The following is a 23545-nucleotide window of genomic DNA, read 5'->3' on the forward strand; positions in this document are numbered from 1 at the left end:
TAGCTACTCTATCAAGAAGCAGAAGCTACTAGAATACAAAGCGTTATTATTATTATTCTTATAGCAAAATTACCAGGTATTTTGTTGTGCATTTTTGAATATCATACCAACTGTCCAAAAACTACCTAACGACAATTAGGGTGAGTTATTTACTTAAGGCCATAATTTACGCTCTGTATAACACCGCGCTCTACACCAATTTCTCGACTTAGGCCCCGTCAGAGAGAAAAAAATACGCCCCCGATACAATTCAGAAGAAATGCAGTTAATGCCAGAAAGGTGATATGTAGCAAACGTCAGGAATAGCTTCAAAATGGTTGAAGGTTTCTTGATTTTATAAGGAATTTACTTTTATCAGGTTTTAAAATGGGGTGGGATCAAAGGGAAGTTTGGTACTATGTACACCTAACACAGTATAAAAAGTCTGACATCGATTCAATGACGCAGCACTATTTCACAAGCCAATGACTATGAGAGTTATGTAATTTGTGGACAACTTGTGTTATATTCAATATGCATGACCATTTTTTGGCTTAGGAAGGTTAAGAGGTGGGCTATTTTACAATAGCAAAGAGGGGTTGAGTTTAATATTGTAATATTTTACTTTTAAGACTAAATATTTTGTTTTCTTTTATGAGTATGTTCAAGTATCCTTCTCTTGCGGGGGGGGCCTTGGATTGTCTCTTTGAGAGGATGATTCAGAAGGCCGTGCGCAACCTGCGCGCGCACACGGCCCGTTTTATACTCCCTGATTGCGTCGCAGTCTCTGTTGATTGTTTTTTTGTTTTTGTTTTTGATTTATTGACGTCACAACCGCAGCCCCTTTGTTTTGATTCACACACATTCCGGATTATTGTCATTTCGTGTAAACAAATTAGTGTTTAGAGGGTCTCTGCCCCTTCCAATTGACTAGAGGTGTAGGTATCACTCACAACCATCGGTTTATTGCTCATCTGTGTGTCAGGACGCCGCGGTTCTCACAACCTTGTTCGTAGATATGCACAAAGGCGATGTCTGAGTAGGCCATGATTTGTACATAGAGCAGGCTTAGCCTCACGACTGCTCGTCTTCATCCAGGCTAAGGCACTCCTTCAAGAAGTCCTCCATGGAGCGGTACACGTGTTCGAGCACGCCCGCTAGCAGATGGCCTTCGTCTGCATAACTCTGAAATGCACAATCATATACAAGCCGTGGTAAGAATAAACATGAGTATGTAATATATACTGGACTTTTTTTTAGTATATACTCTTGTTAGTAAGAATAAAAACATTTGAGTACCTACTCATTTTTGATTACATACTCATAACGTGGAAGCATAGTACAGGGACATCATTTCATTTTTACTAACATTTTTAATATTAACTTGCCTATACCTCTGGATCAACGCCGTTTACTATCCCCTTCTACGACTGGAGTTCGATGATACTGGCGTAATATACAAACAAATCACTTTACTAAGTATAGGAGGGAAGAAAAGTAGTTCATCCATTTACGTAAAGTAGGAAATATTGCGCTTTTGAGTTTGATCATTTTCATTAGGTTTTTGTTTAATCAAAATCAGTACAGTATTAATAATGAGTGTTTTTACTCACGAACTGAGCTGTCCATGTGGACGTATTCATTATGCAGTGTATATTATACTGTCTACAGCACATTAGCGTACAATATAGAGAATGAAGTTAAATTGAACAATAATCATAATATGGATATTTAAACACATTTTTTTAAAATGGTGGCCGTTCATTTCGATACAGGCTTCAGTTCTAATGTGCATATTATCGCACTATAGACAATTGTACCTAATCCCAATTACCAGTTTCGTTCTTCGTACTAGTAACTCATGTTGAAATAATTCTGTACCTACTATATAAAAGAGTACCTTACGTAATGTAAATTCAATCTTCACTTCTGCCCGAACCGAAAAGATAAAATTACTCAGATATGCTATCTACTGTCCGTCCAAGTAGTTATGTCGTAGGGTCGTAGAAAGGGAGGTAATCACGTGATAGTTAATTACTTAACGAGGCCCTTTTATTTAAGTTATTTTAAACAGTTACATAATATTACGTAGACGTCCAATTCCTAACAGAAATTAATGTTCTCAGAAAAGAGCTAAGACAGCCCAGCCACTAGCTGGCGAATAAATGCTGGGGGGGGGGGAAACCGGTATACGACGTAGGCAAACGGACGACAGTACCTGTGCGAAAATGATTCAATATTGAAAGCTCTTTCGTCACTGGAAAACGCGAACATATTTTTGGAACGTACTGTTACTATGACCGTAAGGCTTCTATGACTGATTATGCGGTCTTGGATCTGTGTGGAGGACGGTTGAACTTCATTAGTAGAAGGGGTGGGATCAAAAACTCAGGTACAATAAAAATTGAAGTAAAAATAAAATGATGTCCCTGTAGAATAAGAATATACTCAAGCGTCCATCTTGTACAGAATGTATACTCATGCTTGATAAGAATAAAAGCTAGTATATTCTCATATTCATAAGTTCGTTCTCATGTTATTCTGAGTATGGTTTGTAGCAGGCTCAATTATGAGTATTTGTTGATTTGTGTTCAGTTTAAAGTTAAATAAAAAAAATGCCATAATTTATGAACGATGTAGTACCTCATGGAAAAATATAGAAAAAGGCGTGAACTTCAGAAGCCTTTAACGCTTCACAAAAGTGAATGTGAAAAAGGTTGAACAAGTATTTGTTATTCATAAAAAATATAACCTATAAAAATATGAATGGCTATCAAATTATAAGGTTAGATTGTATTGTTAAATATAATTATCAATTACAGTTTATTTTGTAAAATTTGAATTGCAAAATGCAATTACTTGTAACTTTAAAATATATATATAACGCTCTATAATAAAAAATATAATTAGCATAACTGGAATTCTAGAAATGGATTGTAATCTCTATCCAACATCACGTAATGACTATTTTCTTGTTTCCTGTTTATTAACGTCACTTATCTGATTCACTCTCTATTTCACGTTTATTTATTTATTTGTTTATTTAATTAATTAATTTTACGATGAAAGAGTAATGGAACGGAGAAAAATTCTCTCCGGCGCCCGGATTTGAACCCGGGTTTTCAGCTCTACGTGCTGATGCTTTATCCACTAAGCCACACCGGATACAACTCCGACGCCGGTCAGAATCGTCTCAGATTAAGCTCCAACTTTTGGTTTCCCTCTAGTGGCCGCCCTCTTCACTACGTCATAGATGTCTATGAACGCAGGACCGAAGTCCACACATGTGCTGAGGTGCACTCGATATGAGTGACTAGTTGGCCGGGATCCGACGGAATAAGCGCCGTCTTAAATCACGAAGTGATTTACGCATATCATATATATTATTTTAATGTACCGAAGTACATATGATATTTCCATGCAGAGTGCACCCCAGCACATGTGTGGACTTCGGTCCTGCGTTCATAGGCATCTATGACGTAGTGCAGAGGACGGCCACTAGAGGGAACCCAAGAGTTGGAGCTTAATCTGAGACGATTCTGACCGGCCGGCGTCGGAGTTGTATCCGGTGTGGCTTAGTGGATAAAGCATCAGCACGTAGAGCTGAAAACCCGGGTTCAAATCCCGGCGCCGGAGAGAATTTTTCTCCGTTCCATTACTCTTCCATCGTATGATGACGCAGAACATCTGCATGGAAATATCATATGTACTTCGGTACATTAAAATAATAAATAAATATATATATATATATATATATATATATATATATATATATAATTTATTTTATTTTATTAATTTATTTGTTTATTTATTTATAAAAAAGCAAAACACAAACCACTATAGCATGCGGATAGGATCACGGTGCAATGTGGTCAAAGAGGATAGGTAACACGAGTACATACTAACTTTTAAACGATCAAGAAGGCTGTAGAGATGAGTATATATTCGCGTTAGGTAGAATGTCTTTATTCTTATGAATATGAGTATGTTCTAGTGGTTACGAGTATATAATCACAGGAAGTGCTCATACTCAAAAGTATAAACCTTGAGAAAGTACTTGAGCTTTATTCTTACTACCCAAGGTGTTAAGAAAAAGAGTATGATATTTTGGAAGGAGGTAGTATTAATAAAAAGAAGAAAAAATCGAATGAGCATGGAGCCATATTTGAAGAAACAAGAATTGTGAAATTCGTAATGCGATAGCATACCTTCCAATGTGAGTTAAGGTGGGGGTCTGTGGTCAAATTTGGGGGGGGGAAAATTGTTTTTTTACTCAATTTACAAAAACACACACAATATTGCAACCTCATTCAAGAATAGTACATTATGCAACGAGCCTATAATGGTAGTAATTAAGACGCAAGTATGTTTGTTTATGAAACTCGCTTGCACTCGTTTCATAATTTTAATACGAGCGTCTTAATTACCATTATAGGCAAGTTTCATACGACTTTTTATCCTCGACCTTATTTCTAACTTGAAATGATTCAAAATTAGGTCATGTTATGGTTATGTGCGAACTGACCTGAATTGTAAGATGTGCGCAGACGCGAAAGTATTGTTTTTTTCCGAGGCTGAATGTCATTGACCTTGATAGAGAATAAGATGAACATTAGTCTGATATAACCTGGAAATTGATTTAGAATTGAAAAACGAGATAACAAATTGAATTTATTTGAATATTATTTACAATTAAGGCTAATTATTATAGTAACAGAACATAACCTTCTGCGACAGTATTGGATTTCCAGCCTCCGTGACTTTTCGCTAATTGTCTTTCGATTGCATATCCGAGAATAATCTATACTTGCGGTTTTATAACGGTACAAAGGTGATTTGTCATTGGCTGAACACCTGAACATTAATGAATAGCTGTACTTTAATGAGGTGTATTAAAGGGCTACTACCAGGTGTATAATTACTACATTTCGACATGGTCGAGCATAAATTAAATTACAACATCGCATACAGAACAAATAATACTCTACAAAAACATCTCAACACACAAACAAACACAAACAAACAAATACAACCACACAGGCGTATACAAACTCAAATGTAACACCTTCAACAACTTCTACATAGGACAGACAGGCAGATCATTTCAAACACGTTACAAAGAACACATCACAGCCATAACAAAATTACAAAACACATCCGCAACAAAATTACAAAACACATCCACATATGCAAAACACGTCACAAATTCTAACCACACCTACAAAGACATCAACACAGACATGAAAATTCTACACATCCAACCAAAAAGCCAGAAACTAAACACACTAGAACAATACGAAATATACAGACAAACAAAAACACATCCAAATGAAATTCTCAACACACAACTCAATTTCAGAACACACACACTCTTTGATTCCACATTACAGTACACAAACACACCCCCACAAGAATCAAAACAAAAGGTGCCAAGACCAGCAACAATCAGTTCTGATGATGACCGATAGCAGGCCGAAACATGTCAACAAGGTAACATAAAATTTAACACGTGAAAGTCATATAATACGTTTTCAACTACATTCTTTAATAAATAATATTTTTTTTTTTATTTTGTGTTAGAAGAAAGTACTGTTACTTGACTATTTTTTTAGATTAATTTATTTTTTATTATACAATCTATCAAAATCAGAGAAGTGATCTTGCACCATATTGTAGATAAATATAAATAAATACAAAAATTTTCATCACAGAATGTTGGATAGTTTTTGAGTTATGTGGGAAATGCTTCATCACTGCACATTGAAATTAATTGTGAAGAAAAAGAAGTAAATAATTTTTTTTAATAGTAAAAATATTTTTCATATTGAAGAATAACAGTGTTTTACACATATCAACTTTCATTATTGTACAAGATACAGAGACGGAGACAAAATAATAAGTTGAATATTTCCAAAATTTTACTACTGTAAGCTGTACCTTACCCCTTAAGCACAAGAGACATACGTAATATGAAAAATATAACACGTAGTAATTGTTGAGTCATAGCATAATTGATTTTCTACAAGTTTATCATCTAACGACTTCTCATGAACTTCGTGCCATCCTAGCGCATGTTGTTATGAGAAATAGTTTAAATCACTGGTTATTAGCATAAATAGTGATCCATTAAACATACGAGGGCTATTCATAAAATAACTTCCGTTTATTTTTTACAAACCTGTGAATGACGTTACAGAATTGGGTTACAATACGTATGAAAGTATACACTCTAGTTTATTTTTCCACATAGTTTCCAGTCATATTGAAACACATGTCGTAGCGTTCGACGAGCTTTGAAATTCCGCAATCGTAGAATCCGGCCGCCTGCGACTGAAGCCAACCTATGACGCTGGTTTTCAACTCTTCGTCATCGTCAAAGCGCTTCGAGCCAAGCCACGTTTTCATGTGCATGAAAAGAATATGGTAATCGCTAGCCGCCAAATCTGGGCTGTAGAGAGGTGATCCAATACTTCCAAGTTTACCTCTTGCAGTTTGGTCTAAGTACGACACGCTGTATGTGGTCGGGCGTTGTCATGCAGGAAAATCACCCCATAGCTCAACATGCCACGACGTTTGTTTTTAATGGTCCTTTTCAAGTTTGCTAGTGTGTTACAGCAACGCTCAGCGTTTAATTGTGGCATTCCTCTCCAAGAACTCTACGAGCAAAATTCCTTTTCTGTCCCAGAATACAGTTGCCATGAGTATCCTCGTGGAAAGTGTTTGACGACACTTTGTGTGTGTGTTTTTTTTTCGGGGAGTGATTATGACGTATCAAAGAACTTACAGTATTGCCGATATCACCTCTATGCCGACGACCTACAACTTTACATACATTCCAGACCCAATACGATCAATGAATTGATTGACAAGTTAAATTGTGACCTAGCCACTGCCTCCACTTGGGCGGCCAATTTCGGACTCGCACTTAATCCAAGTAAGACTCAAGCCATAATTATTGGACATAAGCGTTTAGTTAACTCCCTTAATAACAGTAATCTTTCAGTTGTTACTCTTAACAACACGCTAATCCCTTATTCATCTGTCGTAAAAAATCTTGGCTTCTTTTTTGATAATAATCTAAGTTGGAATTTTCAAGTTAAAGAAACGATAAAAAAAAATCTGTTCCTCCATTCACTGTTTGAGTCGCTTGAGAAACTTCTTGCCCCAGCAACTAAAACTTACCCTAGTTCATACCCTAGTCATGCTGCACTTCGATTATTGTGACGTTTTGTTAAGTGACCTAAGTTCTGAACTGTCAGTCAAGTTACAGCGAGCTCAGAATATGTGCGTCAGATACGTGTGCAACATCCGACGATATGATCACATATCACCGTCCTTCGCAAGTCTCTCGTGGCTCCGACTTAAAGAACGCAGAACTTTACACTCTTTGTCTTTACTCTTTCGAATTCGGCACACCTCAACACCAAATTACCTTTCGTCTCGTTTCTCTTATCTATACTCTAACCACGACGTAAATACCAGATCACTTATCTGTGGCACGCTAAATATACCTCTTCATAGAACATCTTGTTATTCCTCATCTTTTACAATATCCACCTCGCGTCAATGGAATTCCTTATCACAAAGTATCAGGGGCTGCAAGACAACAAACACCTTTAATTACAGCTTAAAAGATAACCTTATTAGCATTTCACTCCAATCATACTGATTTTAACTATCACTGACTACACTGTTGCTTTTTTTCTTTAGACATCATCCTGATTGTGCTGTATTTTCAAAATTGTCTCATAATAATCTCTTTCTATTATCTAATATTATTTGAAATATATTAACATTCTATGTATTTTAGTTTAATTCTGCTACACAGTTTATTTCAGTGTTTAATTAATAGATCATAGTATTTTGTTGTTTAATTCGTAAATAACTCTTGTATACATGTAACTCTCATCTAAATCAAATTGCTGAATTCTTTGTAAGTTCATGCATATGTATATACACTTTTTGCTGGTTGAGTGGAAGAGAAAGCCTTACGGCCTTAACTCTGCCAGCTAAAATAAATCATTATTGTTATTATTATTATTATTATTATTATTATTATTATTATTATTATTATTATTATGGCCCTATTGTATTTAATGAAGCTTTGTTTCTGCATTCACAAACCGCACCCAAGTCTCATCTCCTGTCACAATCTGATAGAGAAAAGCATCACCTTCTCTTTCGTAACGCTCAAGAAAGGACAGTGCTGCTCCCATCAACTGAGTCTTTCGTTACTCGGAAAGGAGTTTAGGCACCCATCTGGCAGAAAGTTTCCGGTAGCCCAAATCTTCGGTAATCACTTTGTACAGAAGAGTACGACTGATCTGTGGAAAATCCTCACTAAGCTCCGACATGATGACCCTGCGGTTTGCTCTAACCCTTTCGTCAACCAAACGAATCAGATCTGCATTCACGATACTCCGTCGACCACTTCTCTCTTCATCATGGATATTGGTTCGCCCATTTTCGAACATATGGCACCATTGTCTTACACCACCTTCACTCATTACGTCTGGCTCATAAACTTCGCAAAGTTGGCGATGGATTTCACTAGCTTTACAGTTTTTGGCCACAGGAAATCTTATTACAGAACGTACCTCACACCTGTCGAGACTTGCGATTGCAGCACATATTTTGACAGCACGTGGCTCAGAGAAGAACAAAGACACGACCTTGACTCTACCGCTGCTCGACGCGTATTACTTCGAGGTACACTCCACCGCAAGAGCTGCGCCATTGTCTCTGTTGTTACGCACGCTATATGAAAACGGAAGTTACTTTATGAATAGCCCTCGTATTACGGATTAAAAATATAGTATGTAGGATGCAGCAACAATTTTTATTTGCTGTGCGTGGTGCAATAAGAGTTTGTGCTTTCATCACTGCATGAACATTTCAAAGTTTTCTTCTGTTTATGTTCAGCGAGACTGTAGTGTGTACAGACAACCAGAAGGGCTGGAAGGACAGAGTAAGAGAAATAAAGAAGGGATAGGGACAGGTTCTGAGAAAGACGAACCTGTTTCGGTGGGTTTTACTATTGTATTTGCATACTTATTGTAAAACATGATATTAATAATCCGTGGCGCTACAGCCCATGAAGGGCCTAGACCGACCAGCTGGCTGCTGACCTCACACCCACATGCCGAAGCAGAGGTGGACGATCATCCAACCAGAATTAATGTATCGTGTGGTTAGAACGATGATCCCCCCCAGCCGTTATAGCTGGCATTCGCAACCGGATTTCGCTACCTATCGTAGCTCCCCAAGTGCATCACGATGCTGGGTGGGCACCGGTCCCATATACTGGCCGAAATTTCATGAGAAAATTTCTTCCCCCATTAGGACTCGAACCAGCGCGCATTCCTTAACGCGAGTCCTAGGCAAGATGCCTTAGACCACGACGCCACGGCACGGGACAAAACAAAATATTATAGTTGTAATTTGTGAGACCATTAAACGTAACTTACCAATTTAATGTACCGTAAAAAAACAGCTTGTTACGAAACCTTACAATTCATAATTAGGAGCATTAAATCCAGACGATTGAGATGGGCAGGGCATGTAGCACGTATGGGCGAAATGCATATAGAGTGTTAGTTGGGAGGCCGGAGGAGAAAAGACCTTTGGGGAGGCCGAGACGTAGATGGGATGATAATATTAAAATGGATTTGAGGGAAATGGGATATAATGGTAGAGACTGAATTAATCTTGCTCAGGATAGGGACCAATGGCGGGCTTATGTGAGGGTGGCAATGAACCTGCGGGTTCCTTAAAAGCCATTTGTAAGTAAGTAAGTAAGCAGGAGTTTGTTTAATTCCATGAAATCAGTTCATATTTTGTTCGTAATGATGGCCCTTATTTAACTTTGCGTTTACAGACTTTCAGTTGTTTCTCCCTCGTTCCTGCCACACATTACACTCAAAAGGCTCCTCAACTACTAGATTCACAGCAATATTAGGAATATCGTTTTAATGCCTTGCATATTATTTTCGCAACTTTTGTTTTCTGGGCACAACATCGTACACTAATAAGATGTATCACTCTCGGGCGCTGGTTCGATTCCCGCTTGGGCTGATTACCTGGTTGGTTTTTTTCGAGGTTTTTCCCCAACCGTAAGGCAAATGTCAGGTAATCTATGGCGAATCCTCGGCCTCATCTCACCAAATATCATCTCGCTATCACAAATTCCATCCACGCTAAATAACCTCGTAGTTGATACAGCGTCGTTAAATAACCAAGTTAAAAAAGTATGTGTGCAAAATTTGAAAGTCCTACGTAACCTTCAAGTGTTGACAGTTCCTTTGACAGTAGATACGACGGCAAACTGCTGTAATGTGGGAAACGCTGATAAAATAAATAAATAAACAAACAAATAAATAAATAGGTAAATAGATAAATAAATAGAGAAATAAATAAATGAAGAGTTTTGAATGTTCCCTTCCAAGAGTTGAAGGTTTTTCATAATTCATTAGTTGCGTCAGAGATTGGATACTGAAATAATTTAGATTTGTACATAACACCGATTTTGCATTTGCTACACCTTTACTCTTACGTAACCGTAGTGATTAAATTAATTATTTACTATTACCTGTGAAACACGTCGCATACCGGATATCTTTATCGGTACTTGTAGATTATATACGATAAAGGACGCACAAAAAATTAATGAATATTAATTTAATGTTCCACTAACGAGCTTCATAAAGTAATAGGAAGAAAATAAACTTTATTTAGCTCTAATAAGCAATATTTCAACTTATAATGCAACTGCACAAGTATGTGTGCAGTGGTTTATTGTAAGCATGCAGGTGTTCATTATGCTCATGGTTGTGTTGGATTTTGCCTGGTATTCAGAATATCAAAATGCGGGATTTTCCCCGTTTTAACCATCACACCGTACAGAGCGACGTAAAACAGCCCAATAGTTGATGTATGCCCGTGTGCACCATTCTCGATTAAAATTTGACCATGGTTAAGTCGGCACTTGACCATCTTCAACGCCAATTTGCGGAGTATCAATCTCGATAAAAGTTAAACACGCGAGTTGATGATGATCAAATTTGATCACGGGTGTGGGGCCGATTATCTTGAATTGAACATGGTCAAGTCGAGAAAACCAAAATGGTGGCACGATTTGACGTACTTGATGGAATTGAAGATGAAATGATGTATCTTGAACACGATAGGCAGCAACAACGAATAAACTTTCCTGCTATTAGAAAAATTAATAATTAATTAAGTAATAATGGTAGACATATTAAAAAAAATAAATAAGATTTATTAGTGTCGAAGTTTTAATAAATAAAATTGAAAATAATACTTTTATGAATTTATTAAGTAATAACGGTGTAAATTATTATAGATGATAAAAATGATAAAAAGATTAAGACGTTATAAATTGGTAAATATTATTCTTTAATTTGACAGGTTGGTACTAAGTTATAAATGTATTAGAAACATAATAGCAATGAATGTAAATGAGTGCATGCGATTGAATTGATTAAAGTGGAATTTATGTTATCATGTAATTAGTTTGACAAATAATGTGTTTAAACAAGTAAGCTGACAGCTGTAATAAGGTTACGTCGAGGATTTTGCTGACAAGCGTAAGCACGAGGTTAGACACTGCCCTACATATTCACATAGAATGTACTGATTCAGCTATTCTGTTTGTTCACATATTGTCTGCATCTGCTAACCTCTATGCGATATTTATTACATGAAATAGTTAAGTATTGTGTAAACGAGGAACTGAAATTTAAATATAAATATGACTGTGGTAAAAGATAATTAGATGAATATAGCAGCAAGGACGATTTATATACACTTGTTTATTTAAAAAAAAAAAAGAGAATTTCTATCTTAGCATGTAAACAAGTTTTGAATGTGTAAAAAATAAATGCGATAGGGTGAAAACTTGCACTAAAACCAGAAGTAAGTGTAAGTTAAACCACATAAGTTGAATAATTATATGTAGAAAATTTGTTATTAAATTGTGTAAATATTGTGTATTATCATTATTTGTGAATGTATCAGTTTTAAAATTAAGTTTATGTACTTTTGAACTATTAATAAATAATATCAATAATATAGAATATAGTATCTTGAACACGCAAATCACTGCGGAAATAACAGAATTGGTGTTATTGTAGAAAGAGTAAGTTTGTAGATGAATAATAAAAATGTTCTTTTTTCTCAAACTAGACTAATGTTTTATACAGGGACATCACTTTATTTTTACCAACATTTTTAACATTAACCTGGCTATACTCGGAAACACTGTTGCCCCCTTCCATTACAGGAGTTTGATGTTACTAGTGCAATATGTAAACAAATCATTTTACTAGCTATAGGAGGAGAGAAAAGTAGTGTATCCATTTATGTTGTAGGGAAATACGATATTATGATTTTCAATTTGATCATCACTTTTATGCAATTTATGAAAATACAGTGGAGTAGTAACATTTTTTTTTTCAAAAACTCAACTTTTCAGGCGGCTATGTTCGTTATTTAATGTCTACTTTATTTAGCATATTAATATCGGTGTTAACATGCAATATAGAGAGTGCATTTAAATTGAGGGGGTCATAAGTAAAGGGCTGTAAGTGCACTTAAGTTACTTTTGAGAAAATGGGGTTTAAATATTTAAGCTTTCGTAAAATCGGTGAAATTTTTATTTAAATTTTAATGTGTGATGAGATTAAAATAACCCTTTGCCACTAAAATTTTAGATACTTTAGCTTACACTGGATGCACTTAACTCATGTTATTACAAATGTCACTAGCATTCCTTTGCTTCTAGCCACCTCAATTCAAAATAAGCTAATCTGAATTTTTAAACAAGTTGCTGAAAATGGTTGCCGTTCATTACAATGCAGGCTTCAATTCTTTACGCATATTATTAAAAACATTTTGAAGCGTAATATCTGAAATTGAATTTATCGTTTCTTGAATATAATTTTTTAGTACGATATTATTAATATAGGTTCTTTCTTCTATAGAAAACGCAACCATATTTCTGAAACACACTATACACTGCAGTGTTTACTTCACTGCTTGAAGACTTTGAATGCAACAGCGGCCGTAAGTTTGTGTGTCTGACGGGAGCAAGGACATTAGTGAAGGGGTAAGAGTGAAGTACATTCAGAAATGCAGGTACAATGAAAATGAAAGTAAAAATAAAATGATGTCCCTGTATATGTTTCTGCTTTGGAAGATCGGGACTTTACTTGAGGACAAAATATTATTTAGGTCTAATTGTCCAATTTTGTTAACATAATAATAAAGTAGTTATTCTATGCCGGTAATATTATAGCAAAACTAAATGACCATTTTGTAGAATGCGAGATTATCACTTATTAGCTATAGATTTGCCGTTTGAAACTATTAAGACCTACATGACGTTTTGGACAATTAGGCTATTTACGCTTGAATTAAGAGAAATTACACGGATACCTTCCTTTCCCTCTTACTCCAAAATTCCAACCTTGTGAACACAAAATAAATGGATAAATTTCAGAACAAGGATACCTTCCTTTCTCTCTTACTCCTAAATTCCAACCTTGTGCACACAAAATAAATTGGCACTAAAAACTTCCTTTTCGTATGCATGACGATGCGTATTCGACATACACAGACGAATTTATTTTTTTTTTTGTAATTTTAAAATAATTGTTAGCGAGGTATCCGTATACTGAAATTTTCCCAAATAAATTATTGACACTGAAATGTGTCTTTTCGTAAGCAAGATGATGAGCATTCGACAAACACATACATATCTGCTCTTTTTAGTAGCCTATTTCAAGATAATTGTCAGTGAGGTATCCGTATACTGAAATTTTCCCAAATAAATTATTGGCACTGAAATGTGTCTTTTCGTAAGCAAGATGATGAGCATTCGACAAACACATACATATCTGCTCTTTTTAGTAGCCTATTTCAAGATAATTGTCAGTGAGGTATCCGTATACTGAAATTTTCCCAAATAAATTATTGGCACTGAAATGTGTCTTTTCGTAAGCAAGATGATGAGCATTCGACAAACACATACATATCTGCTCTTTTTAGTAGCCTATTTCAAGATAATTGTCAGTGAGGTATCCGTATACTGAAATTTTCCCAAATAAATTATTGGCACTGAAATGTGTCTTTTCGTAAGCAAGATGATGAGCATTCGACAAACACATACATATCTGCTCTTTTTAGTAGCCTATTTCAAGATAATTGTCAGTGAGGTATCCGTATACTGAAATTTTCCCAAATAAATTATTGGCACTGAAATGTGTCTTTTCGTAAGCAAGATGATGAGCATTCGACAAACACATACATATCTGCTCTTTTTATTAGCCTATTTCAAGATAATTGTCAGTGAGGTATCCGTATACTGAAATTTTCCCAAATAAATTATTGGCACTGAAATGTGTCTTTTCGTAAGCAAGATGATGAGCATTCGACAAACACATACATATCTGCTCTTTTTAGTAGCCTTTTTCAAGATAATTGTCAGTGAGGTATCCGTATACTGAAATTTTCCCAAATAAATTATTGGCACTGAAATGTGTCTTTTCATAAGCAAGATGATGAGCATTCGACAAACACATACATATCTGCTCTTTTTAGTAGCCTTTTTCAAGATAATTGTCAGTGAGGTATCCGTATACTGAAATTTTCCCAAATAAATTATTGGCACTGAAATGTGTCTTTTCGTAAGCAAGATGATGAGCATTCGACAAACACATACATATCTGCTCTTTTTAGTAGCCTATTTCAAGATAATTGTCAGTGAGGTATCCGTATACTGAAATTTTCCCAAATAAATTATTGACACTGAAATGTGTCTTTTCGTAAGCAAGATGATGAGCATTCGACAAACACATACATATCTGCTCCTTTTAGTAGCCTATTTCAAGATAATTGTCAGTGAGGTATCCGTATACTGAAATTTTCCCAAATAAATTATTGGCACTGAAATGTGTCTTTTCGTAAGCAAGATAATGAGCATTCGACAAACACATACATATCTGCTCTTTTTAGTAGCCTATTTCAAGATAATTGTCAGTGAGGTATCCGTATACTGAAATTTTCCCACATAAATTATTGACACTGAAATGTGTCTTTTCGTAAGCAAGATGATGAGCATTCGACAAACACATACATATCTGCTCTTTTTAGTAGCCTATTTCAAGATAATTGTCGGTGAGGTATCCGTATACTGAAATTTTCCCAAATAAATTATTGGCACTGAAATGTGTCTTTTCGTAAGCAAGATGATGAGCATTCGACAAACACATACAAATCTGCTCTTTTTAGTAGGCTATTTCAAGATAATTGTCAGTGAGGTATCCGTATACTGAAATTTTCCCAAATAAATTATTGGCACTGAAATGTGTCTTTTCGTAAGCAAGATGATGAGCATTCGACAAACACATACATATCTGCTCTTTTTATTAGCCTATTTCAAGATAATTGTCAGTGAGGTATCCGTATACTGAAATTTTCCCAAATAAATTATTGGCACTGAAATGTGTCTTTTCGTAAGCAAGATGATGAGCATTCGACAAACACATACATATCTGCTCTTTTTAGTAGCCTTTTTCAAGATAATTGTCAGTGAGGTATCCGTATACTGAAATTTTCCCAAATAAATTATTGGCACTGAAATGTGTCTTTTCGTAAGCAAGATGATGAGCATTCGACAAACACATACATATCTGCTCTTTTTAGTAGCCTATTTCAAGATAATTGTCAGTGAGGTATCCGTATACTGAAATTTTCCCAAATAAATTATTGGCACTGAAATGTGTCTTTTCGTAAGCAAGATGATGAGCATTCGACAAACACATACATATCTGCTCTTTTTAGTAGCCTTTTTCAAGATAATTGTCAGTGAGGTATCCGTATACTGAAATTTTCCCAAATAAATTATTGGCACTGAAATGTGTCTTTTCGTAAGCAAGATGATGAGCATTCGACAAACACATACATATCTGCTCTTTTTAGTAGCCTATTTCAAGATAATTGTCAGTGAGGTATCCGTATACTGAAACTTTCCCAAATAAATTATTGGCACTGAAATGTGTCTTTTCGTAAGCAAGATAATGAGCATTCGACAAACACATACATATCTGCTCTTTTTAGTAGCCTATTTCAAGATAATTGTCAGTGAGGTATCCGTATACTGAAATTTTCCCACATAAATTATTGACGCTGAAATGTGTCTTTTCGTAAGCAAGGTGATGAGCATTCGACAAACACATACATATCTGCTCTTTTTAGTAGCCTATTTCAAGATAATTGTCGGTGAGGTATCCGAATATTGAAATTTTCCCAAATAAATTATTGGCACTGAAATGTGTCTTTTCGTAAGCAAGATGATGAGCATTCGACAAACACATACAAATCTGCTCTTTTTAGTAGGCTATTTCAAGATAATTGTCAGTGAGGTATCCGTATACTGAAATTTTCCAAATTATTATCAATAATATGAAATAACCATTGTATAAATTACGTTAAAAATTATGTCGAATTATGTAAACACGTATAACTCATGTGAATTGTGAGGTTAAATCCAACCAGGTAGCCTGCTTTTCTCTTAGAGAACTTCCTTCCGTCAGTACTTTTATTCTGTAATATGGATGCATAATTGCTGACGAGTTCTAAAGGAATTCCCACTCTGAACTGTGAGAAGTTCGGTGCTCTTTTCTTTTTTTCTTCCATGATTATTGAAACTTGTTATTTGAAATCAACGAGGATGTTTGAAACAGTCCGACAAACAAAAACGAAGCGATAATTGACAGAGTGCGTTCGTTCGCTGTTTTATACGCGGTAACCTAGCGCTCAGATGATTCTTCTCAAGCGAGCGTACCGTCAGCTGATGGTACTGAGTTGATCGAGGGAAAATGTCGGTGCACCGCATCTGTAACTGTAGTAAAGGAAGCTCAAGTGAACATACATTCTGCTTTGGGCGAAACTGGGAAAAAAGTTAAAAATAAGTGGGACAACGTATTAAATAAGAATGCAGGATTTTCACTGTTGGAAAAAGTATCAAGAGTGATATCGGGGGAAAGTGTAAATGTTCCAGTAAGTATTGATGTTTCTATTGTACCTAATTTAAAATTTGCGCCTCTCACATCAGTTTCGGTTGAAAGAAGTTTTTCTGCTTTCAAAATGATTCTCAGTGACAAAAGGCAAAGGTTAACTGTGGAGAATTTAGAAAAAATTCTGGTGGTGTACTGTGCAGATAATTATAATAAAGTCTGAGCATGGAACTGAATTTCAATAACTTAAAATGAGTAATCTTGATATCAATAATCATTATTTCATTAGTTTCAATATATTAAATTTGTGCAGCTCTGTTTATAAATATAATATAGTATTCTTTTTGACTGTTTAAACATACTTTTTTTGTGCGTATTTTAGTGTATAACTAAAAATTTCAGTGAAAGAAATAAGTATGATACCTTGATGTGCCTAAAATGCCTATTTTCATTAAAATAGAGCCTAATTTTACAAATTTTGAGCTTATTTTAGGCGCCTAAAACTGCAATTTTTAGTGCCTAAAAATCCGATGTCTAGTTATCATCGATTGCGTACGGCAACATTCCACAACACAAATCAAAATGCTCCGTGTCCATGTTGACCGTCCAAGTTAATGTCAACAAATACGTAAGTAATCGTCTTAACCCTCTCCCCATATCCCGACAGTAAGAAAAAAAACTCACTTCAGTACGTGTTTCCAAACAGTTCACATTCTTGCCACTACTGGCGTTACCGTACGTATCGGTAAGTAATCTTCAGAATGAACGCCGTACTGTCTAGGCAACTTCTCTCGCATTTAGGTAATACGCCTCTGCGGAAGTGTCGGAAGATTGAATTCTCTAGGCTCATCGGCTAGCCACATGATGACATACAGCGAGCCATGACACATTTTGAACTGAACACCCAGTAGTCAGTACGCCGTTATGCGGATTTCCAACTGAACTGCTCTATCGGGTCCGAAGTCTCGAAGCCTGGTAATGACTGAAAAATTAATTGTTGAAACACAGCGTAAGTTAATTATAAGTGCTAAATTGGCTCTCCCACTTGTAAATTAAATAGTAGTCAAATTGAAAAAAATTCAAAAACGATTCTCAAGATATCTTTATTAAAAAAAAAAAATATTATTCGGCCTTCCATAACAAAATTTCGTACAACAATCTACTTGCTGAATTTAATTTAACGTCTTTTGCCAGTCGTAGATTACTTGCTGAGTAACTTTTACTGTATAAAATATTCAACGGTCTACTGGATAACAGCGAAATATTATCACGAATCCAGCTTAGCGCTAGAACATCACATTTAAGAAACCGTCAATTGGTTTTTTTTACTATTTTAGTAGGTTATTTTACGACGCTTTATCAAGAGCTTAGGTTATTTAGCGTCTGAATTAGATGAAGGTGATAATGCCGGTGAAATGAGTCCGGGGTCCAACACCGAAAGTTACCCAGCATTTGATCATATTGGGTTGAGGGAAAACCCCGGAAAAAACCTCAACCAGATAACTTGCTCCGACCGGGAATCGAACCTGGGCCACCTGGTTTCGAGACTAGACGCGCTAACCGTTACTCCACAGGTGTGGACTCCGTCAATTTTTATATTATGAAAAACAAAAGACTTCACCAGTGTTAAAAATGTGTTCAAAATTCAATGAAATATGTAAAACATTGGATCTAGATTTCAGCTTTTCTTACATGAAATATAAGTTAAACATTTTCTTATTAAGATACTGAAGATGGTTGATTTCAAATAATTAGTATTGCTATCCATTTATTACTCTGCTATTTCCAATTATACTGTAGCTACATTTTACATTTTTGGGTCGACCTGGTTGGCGAGTTGGTATAGCGCTGGCCTTCTATGCCCAAGGTTGCGGGTTCGATCCCGGGCCAGGTCGATGGCATTTAAGTGTGCTTAAATGCGACAGGCTCATGCCAGTAGATTTACTGGAATGTAAAAAACTCCTGCGGGACAAAATTCCGGCACATCCGGCGACGCTGATATAACCTCTGCAGTTGCGAGCGTCGTTAAATAAAACATAACATTTTATACAGTTTTGGCTATGATATCATTCTATATTTGTCTATTCTTCACTCTTTTTTATTTTGTATTTCTCATTTATATCTGTATCTGTGTCTTTTATTTACGTAGTATGTATTTGTCTATTTCTCATCTTTTATTTGTATTTTTCATTTATATTAACACTTGTATCTTGCATTTGTACTTACGTACTTACTTACAAATGGCTTTTAAGGAACCCGAAGGTTCATTGCCGCCCTCACATAAGCCCGCCAGCGGTCCCTATCCTGTGCATGATTAATCCAGTCTCTATCATCATACCCCACATCCCTCAAATCCATTTTAATATTATCCTCCCATCTACGTCTCGGCCTTCCTAAAGGTCTTTTTCCCTCCGGTCTCCCAACTAACACTCTATATGCATTTCTGGATTCGCCCATACGTGCTACATGCCCTGCCCATCTCAAACGTCTGGATTTAATGTTCCTAATTATGTCAGGTGTAGAATACAATGCGTGCAGTTCTGTGTTGTGTAACTTTCTCCATTCTCCTGTAACTTCATCCCGCTTAGCCCCAAATATTTTCCTAAGCACCTTATTCTCAAACACCCTTAACCTATGTTCCTCTCTCAGAGTGAGAGTCCAAGTTTCACAACCATACAGAAGAACCGGTAATATAACTGTTTTATAAATTCTAACTTTCAGATTTTTGGACAGCAGACTGGATGATAAGAGCTTCTCAACCGAATAATAAATAACACGCATTTCCCATATTTATTCTGCGTTTAATTTCCTCCCGAGTGTCATTTATATTTGTTACTGTTGCTCCAAGATATTTGAATTTTTCCACCTCTTCGAAGGATAAATCTCCAAATTCCGAGGCTTATTATAGGGATACGTAACAAGCTGTTTTTTTTACGGTGATGGGTTGTTAGCCCTTCGCCCAACCCCCAAGCTGGAGGACCACCCCTTATCGGCTGTCCACGACTGCTTATTCAATATATTCGCAGCTACCCTCCATATCTGGAGGCCGTCTCCTCTATCCGCAACCTGAGGACGCGCCATGCCGTGGTGATAGGGACCCACAATACATTGTATCTTGCATTTGTACCTGTTTTTATATCTGTTTTTTAATGCTGGCTCCAATTTTACGTTCTAAGCAAATATTTGTACTGTCTGTTATAATTGGGCTAAATGAATATTACAACAGAGAATTACAAATGTATTCTTGAAACTTAATTTCGCAGAAAGAATTAGAAAAATTGTAGCTGGAGTGCAGTATCATTATGATGTTCATTGCGTGTGGCAACTTCTTCTACGAAAACTTCTCACAATTGTTCAAGATAAATTTAATATTTGCTTGTTCACGAGAAAATAATACATATATTTTAAAAACAAACATAATTAAAACAAAATTATATTATTAAATTTTTGTTAAGATTTTGAAAGGAACTAGGCAAATAAATTTATTCTCGCATGTTTATCAAATACATCTTTTCTTGAATTTTAATATGAAATATGACCTGCCCGGATTTGGTAATCGATTAGTACTATTAATATTAGGGGCTCCAGATATAGCCTTCCAGCAGCATAGCTCAGTCGGCGGAGGCGCTTGTCTTCTGATCAGGAGCTTGTTGAAACTCAAATTTTTATTTCTAAATTTTTCAAATCAAATCTTCTTCAGTGTTTCTCCAACACGTAAGACATTACTTGGGAGGCGGTACACCATTGTAGGTCAAACAAATTTTTTTGTTTTTTTTATATATTTTGATACTTCAGAGTCTATTCTATAATATACTTTTAGTAAATACTGTTAAATTGGTCCTAATGGCCTGTAACGTTGCTTAAAGGTGTCAGTTGAAGTTACACCTAGGGTTGTCAACTTTTTTTGAAGAAAATACGGGAGACTAAAGGCTCATTCACAATGAAAATTAAACATAACGTAAGCGTTAACTTAATAATATAAACGTTACGGTCAAATCAAGAAGTCATACCATCATTCACGATGGGAACATAAACATAACCACAAACATACTTGGTAACCATGGAAACATAACAACGACGCCATTTCCTCATATTCTGTCGTATACTTCAGCGCTCCACGATTGTGTTCTGTTTGCAAATCACGTAAGCATAAGCATGAAAGTTTGGAGTTTGCAAACTTTCATGTTAACGTCAATGCTTATGTGAATCATTGTGAATGATCCCATTTAGTAGCCTGGGCAGAAACTTCTGTGTTTTTTTGTTACGGTTATGTTTAATTTTCATTGTGAATGGGCCTTAAGCAATCGAAAAAATGTCACATAGAAAATTGACAAAATATTCGGTTCAGTTAATATAAAAAAATTTATTCTACACTTCGGCACCTAGGCTTAAATTAAGAGCATTTTGAGACAGATTTTGTCTCGCATAATAATTGAAGTCGACTGCAGTTTGCAGCTTTGATTTGATTAGATGTGTCGTGCTCATGTTTCAAACATCTATACAATATTATTGTTGATGAGATGAAACACTGTCTTTGTATGAGTATTACTACTTGGTATGCTTAGAACAAAATTAGACAGTTTTTTTCAAATTCATAACATTAACATGGTTTGATTATAGACGGGTGAGCACTAAAACTCACTTCTGGCCAAGTATTACCTTCGACAGACACTACACATTTTAATGCATCTCTAGAACAACAAAATTCATCATATAAATCATCATTCATAGCAAAAATCAAATTTTTTAAATAAAAATGTTTATATTATGCAAAAATAAGGGAGAAAAATGCTCGAAGAGAAAAATAATTCGAGAGCCGGGACTGTGTTAAAAATTAGGGGCAAATACGGGAGATCCCGAGAAATACGGGAGGGTCGACAACCCTAGTTACGCCCCCTTTCTTTGTAAAACTTCAGCATTTGCATTATACTATACTAGTGGCTTGTGCAGCAAATGATGCAAACTAAGTTCATTAGACGTTCAAATAAACATTTTTTCAGGTTTATTTTCAATGAAGAATACCAGACATTCGGAAAGTTATTTGCTTCCATAACAATGAAGGATACTCTCTCTTGAGCCAATACTGAAGAGAACCACGCATATAAATATCTACACCACACTGCCATTAAATATATGAAAAAGACCCAACCCCACTTGATTAATAACTATAAAAATATTTGATTTTTAATAATATTATTATCTTACGTAAGTCTTATAGCTTTCAGTAACTTATACTATATATACTATATAGCCGCCACTCAGTAAAATATAGAAATCAAAATCTAATTTAAGTTATTCTCTACATCTACTTATATGACTCCCAAAACGTTTCACTTTCATATCATCAATATAGCATTAATATGTATAATTAATGAAAAATAGTCATATCATGGCATTAACTACAAATATTTCATTTCTAATGGTAATAATGTCATCAAACCACCTCAAGTTTTGTAGTTTTTAATATCCAATACACAGCTGTACCCAGAAAATTACACACCACAGAATCGAACCTGTAAATTATTTTTAGTAAGTTAAGTTTTTAATAACCAATTTAATTTGAGCTCTAAATATGTCAGCATTCTTGCAGCATTCTTCGTGTAATATTGTTTACTGTAGTATGTGTTTTGTTTTATTCTGAAATGCAACACGGCCGACTTGATGCTCGCTTCGCTTCTCCTTTACAAAAAAGCGAAGGGAATATCAAGTCGGCCGTGAATGCTATTAGCTAGTTCTCAAAACTGACGACAGATGGATTTTGGAAAATAGGAAAATTATGTTCAAAAATTGACATTTCACTGAAAACTACTATTTTTTCGAAAAACTTTGAATTCCAAGCTTCAAAATGAGGGGTCAGTTATTAAAATCCGTCCAGCCGCTTTCCCGTAATTTCCATTATCAGTTCAAATTTTATATATATAGATTATACTTATTTAATTTCGAATTTCGCGGCATGTATGCTCGAAGGGAAATTTTGTGTTCTGGCTACTCTGTCAAGTTCCGCATTGCTACATTCATTTGTTCATTGTTTTGTTTACTGTTTGAGAAAAGTGTAAAGTGCAAAAGAAATTTGTTGAAGATTTTTAGATCACAAAAAGTGAACAAGAAATATAAAGGAGGTCCAGAAAGAAAAGGTAATACTGTTGAAAATATTAGTAATTCTGAGTTAGCTGATATTAGTGTTAGTGGAAGTAGTAATGTAACACCTGAAAGTTCTTGCAGTAGTATAAAGCAAGTTGCTAGTTCCTCAAGAAGAAAACTTTTCGTTGCCGGCAATAATTCTGAAGTGTAGAACACGTGTGATGATGAAAAAATGTGCCATATAAACCACATAATTACCGTTGAAATATTTTCTAATGTTCTAAGTAAATCTGTGAAGTGTAAAGCTGTAGTGAAGAAAATACTATAAGACCAGGCGGCTTTCGAAGAGGGGCTGCGGAGCTGCAGCACCCCCAGACATTTGTGGCTCTTGTCTCGTTTTATGTTGTGGAAGAAAAAAATTCGAGCCACTGAATAGAGGCTGTATTTAT

The 23545-nt window shown here is 35.5% G+C and overlaps 1 protein-coding gene across 2 annotated transcripts in view; it reads right to left on the reverse strand.

Annotated features, from left to right (window-relative positions):
• LOC138711154 (inactive dipeptidyl peptidase 10) overlaps nucleotides 1-23545 on the reverse strand; it is a 491022-nt gene that overhangs the window by 59316 nt on the left and 408161 nt on the right. Inside the window, exon 14 of one of the 2 annotated variants that reach the window (XM_069842507.1) lies at nucleotides 478-1164. The exons of the other annotated variant lie outside the window; for it this stretch is intronic. Coding sequence (XP_069698608.1) covers nucleotides 1054-1164 — 111 coding nt within the window. The 3' untranslated portion in view covers nucleotides 478-1053. Of the gene's footprint in view, nucleotides 1-477; nucleotides 1165-23545 lie in introns of those variants that run through there. 2 annotated transcript variants of the gene reach the window in all.

The sequence above is a fragment of the Periplaneta americana genome, chromosome 12 (genome assembly GCF_040183065.1).
Source record: "Periplaneta americana isolate PAMFEO1 chromosome 12, P.americana_PAMFEO1_priV1, whole genome shotgun sequence".
NCBI classification, from domain to species: Eukaryota; Metazoa; Arthropoda; class Insecta; order Blattodea; family Blattidae; genus Periplaneta; species Periplaneta americana.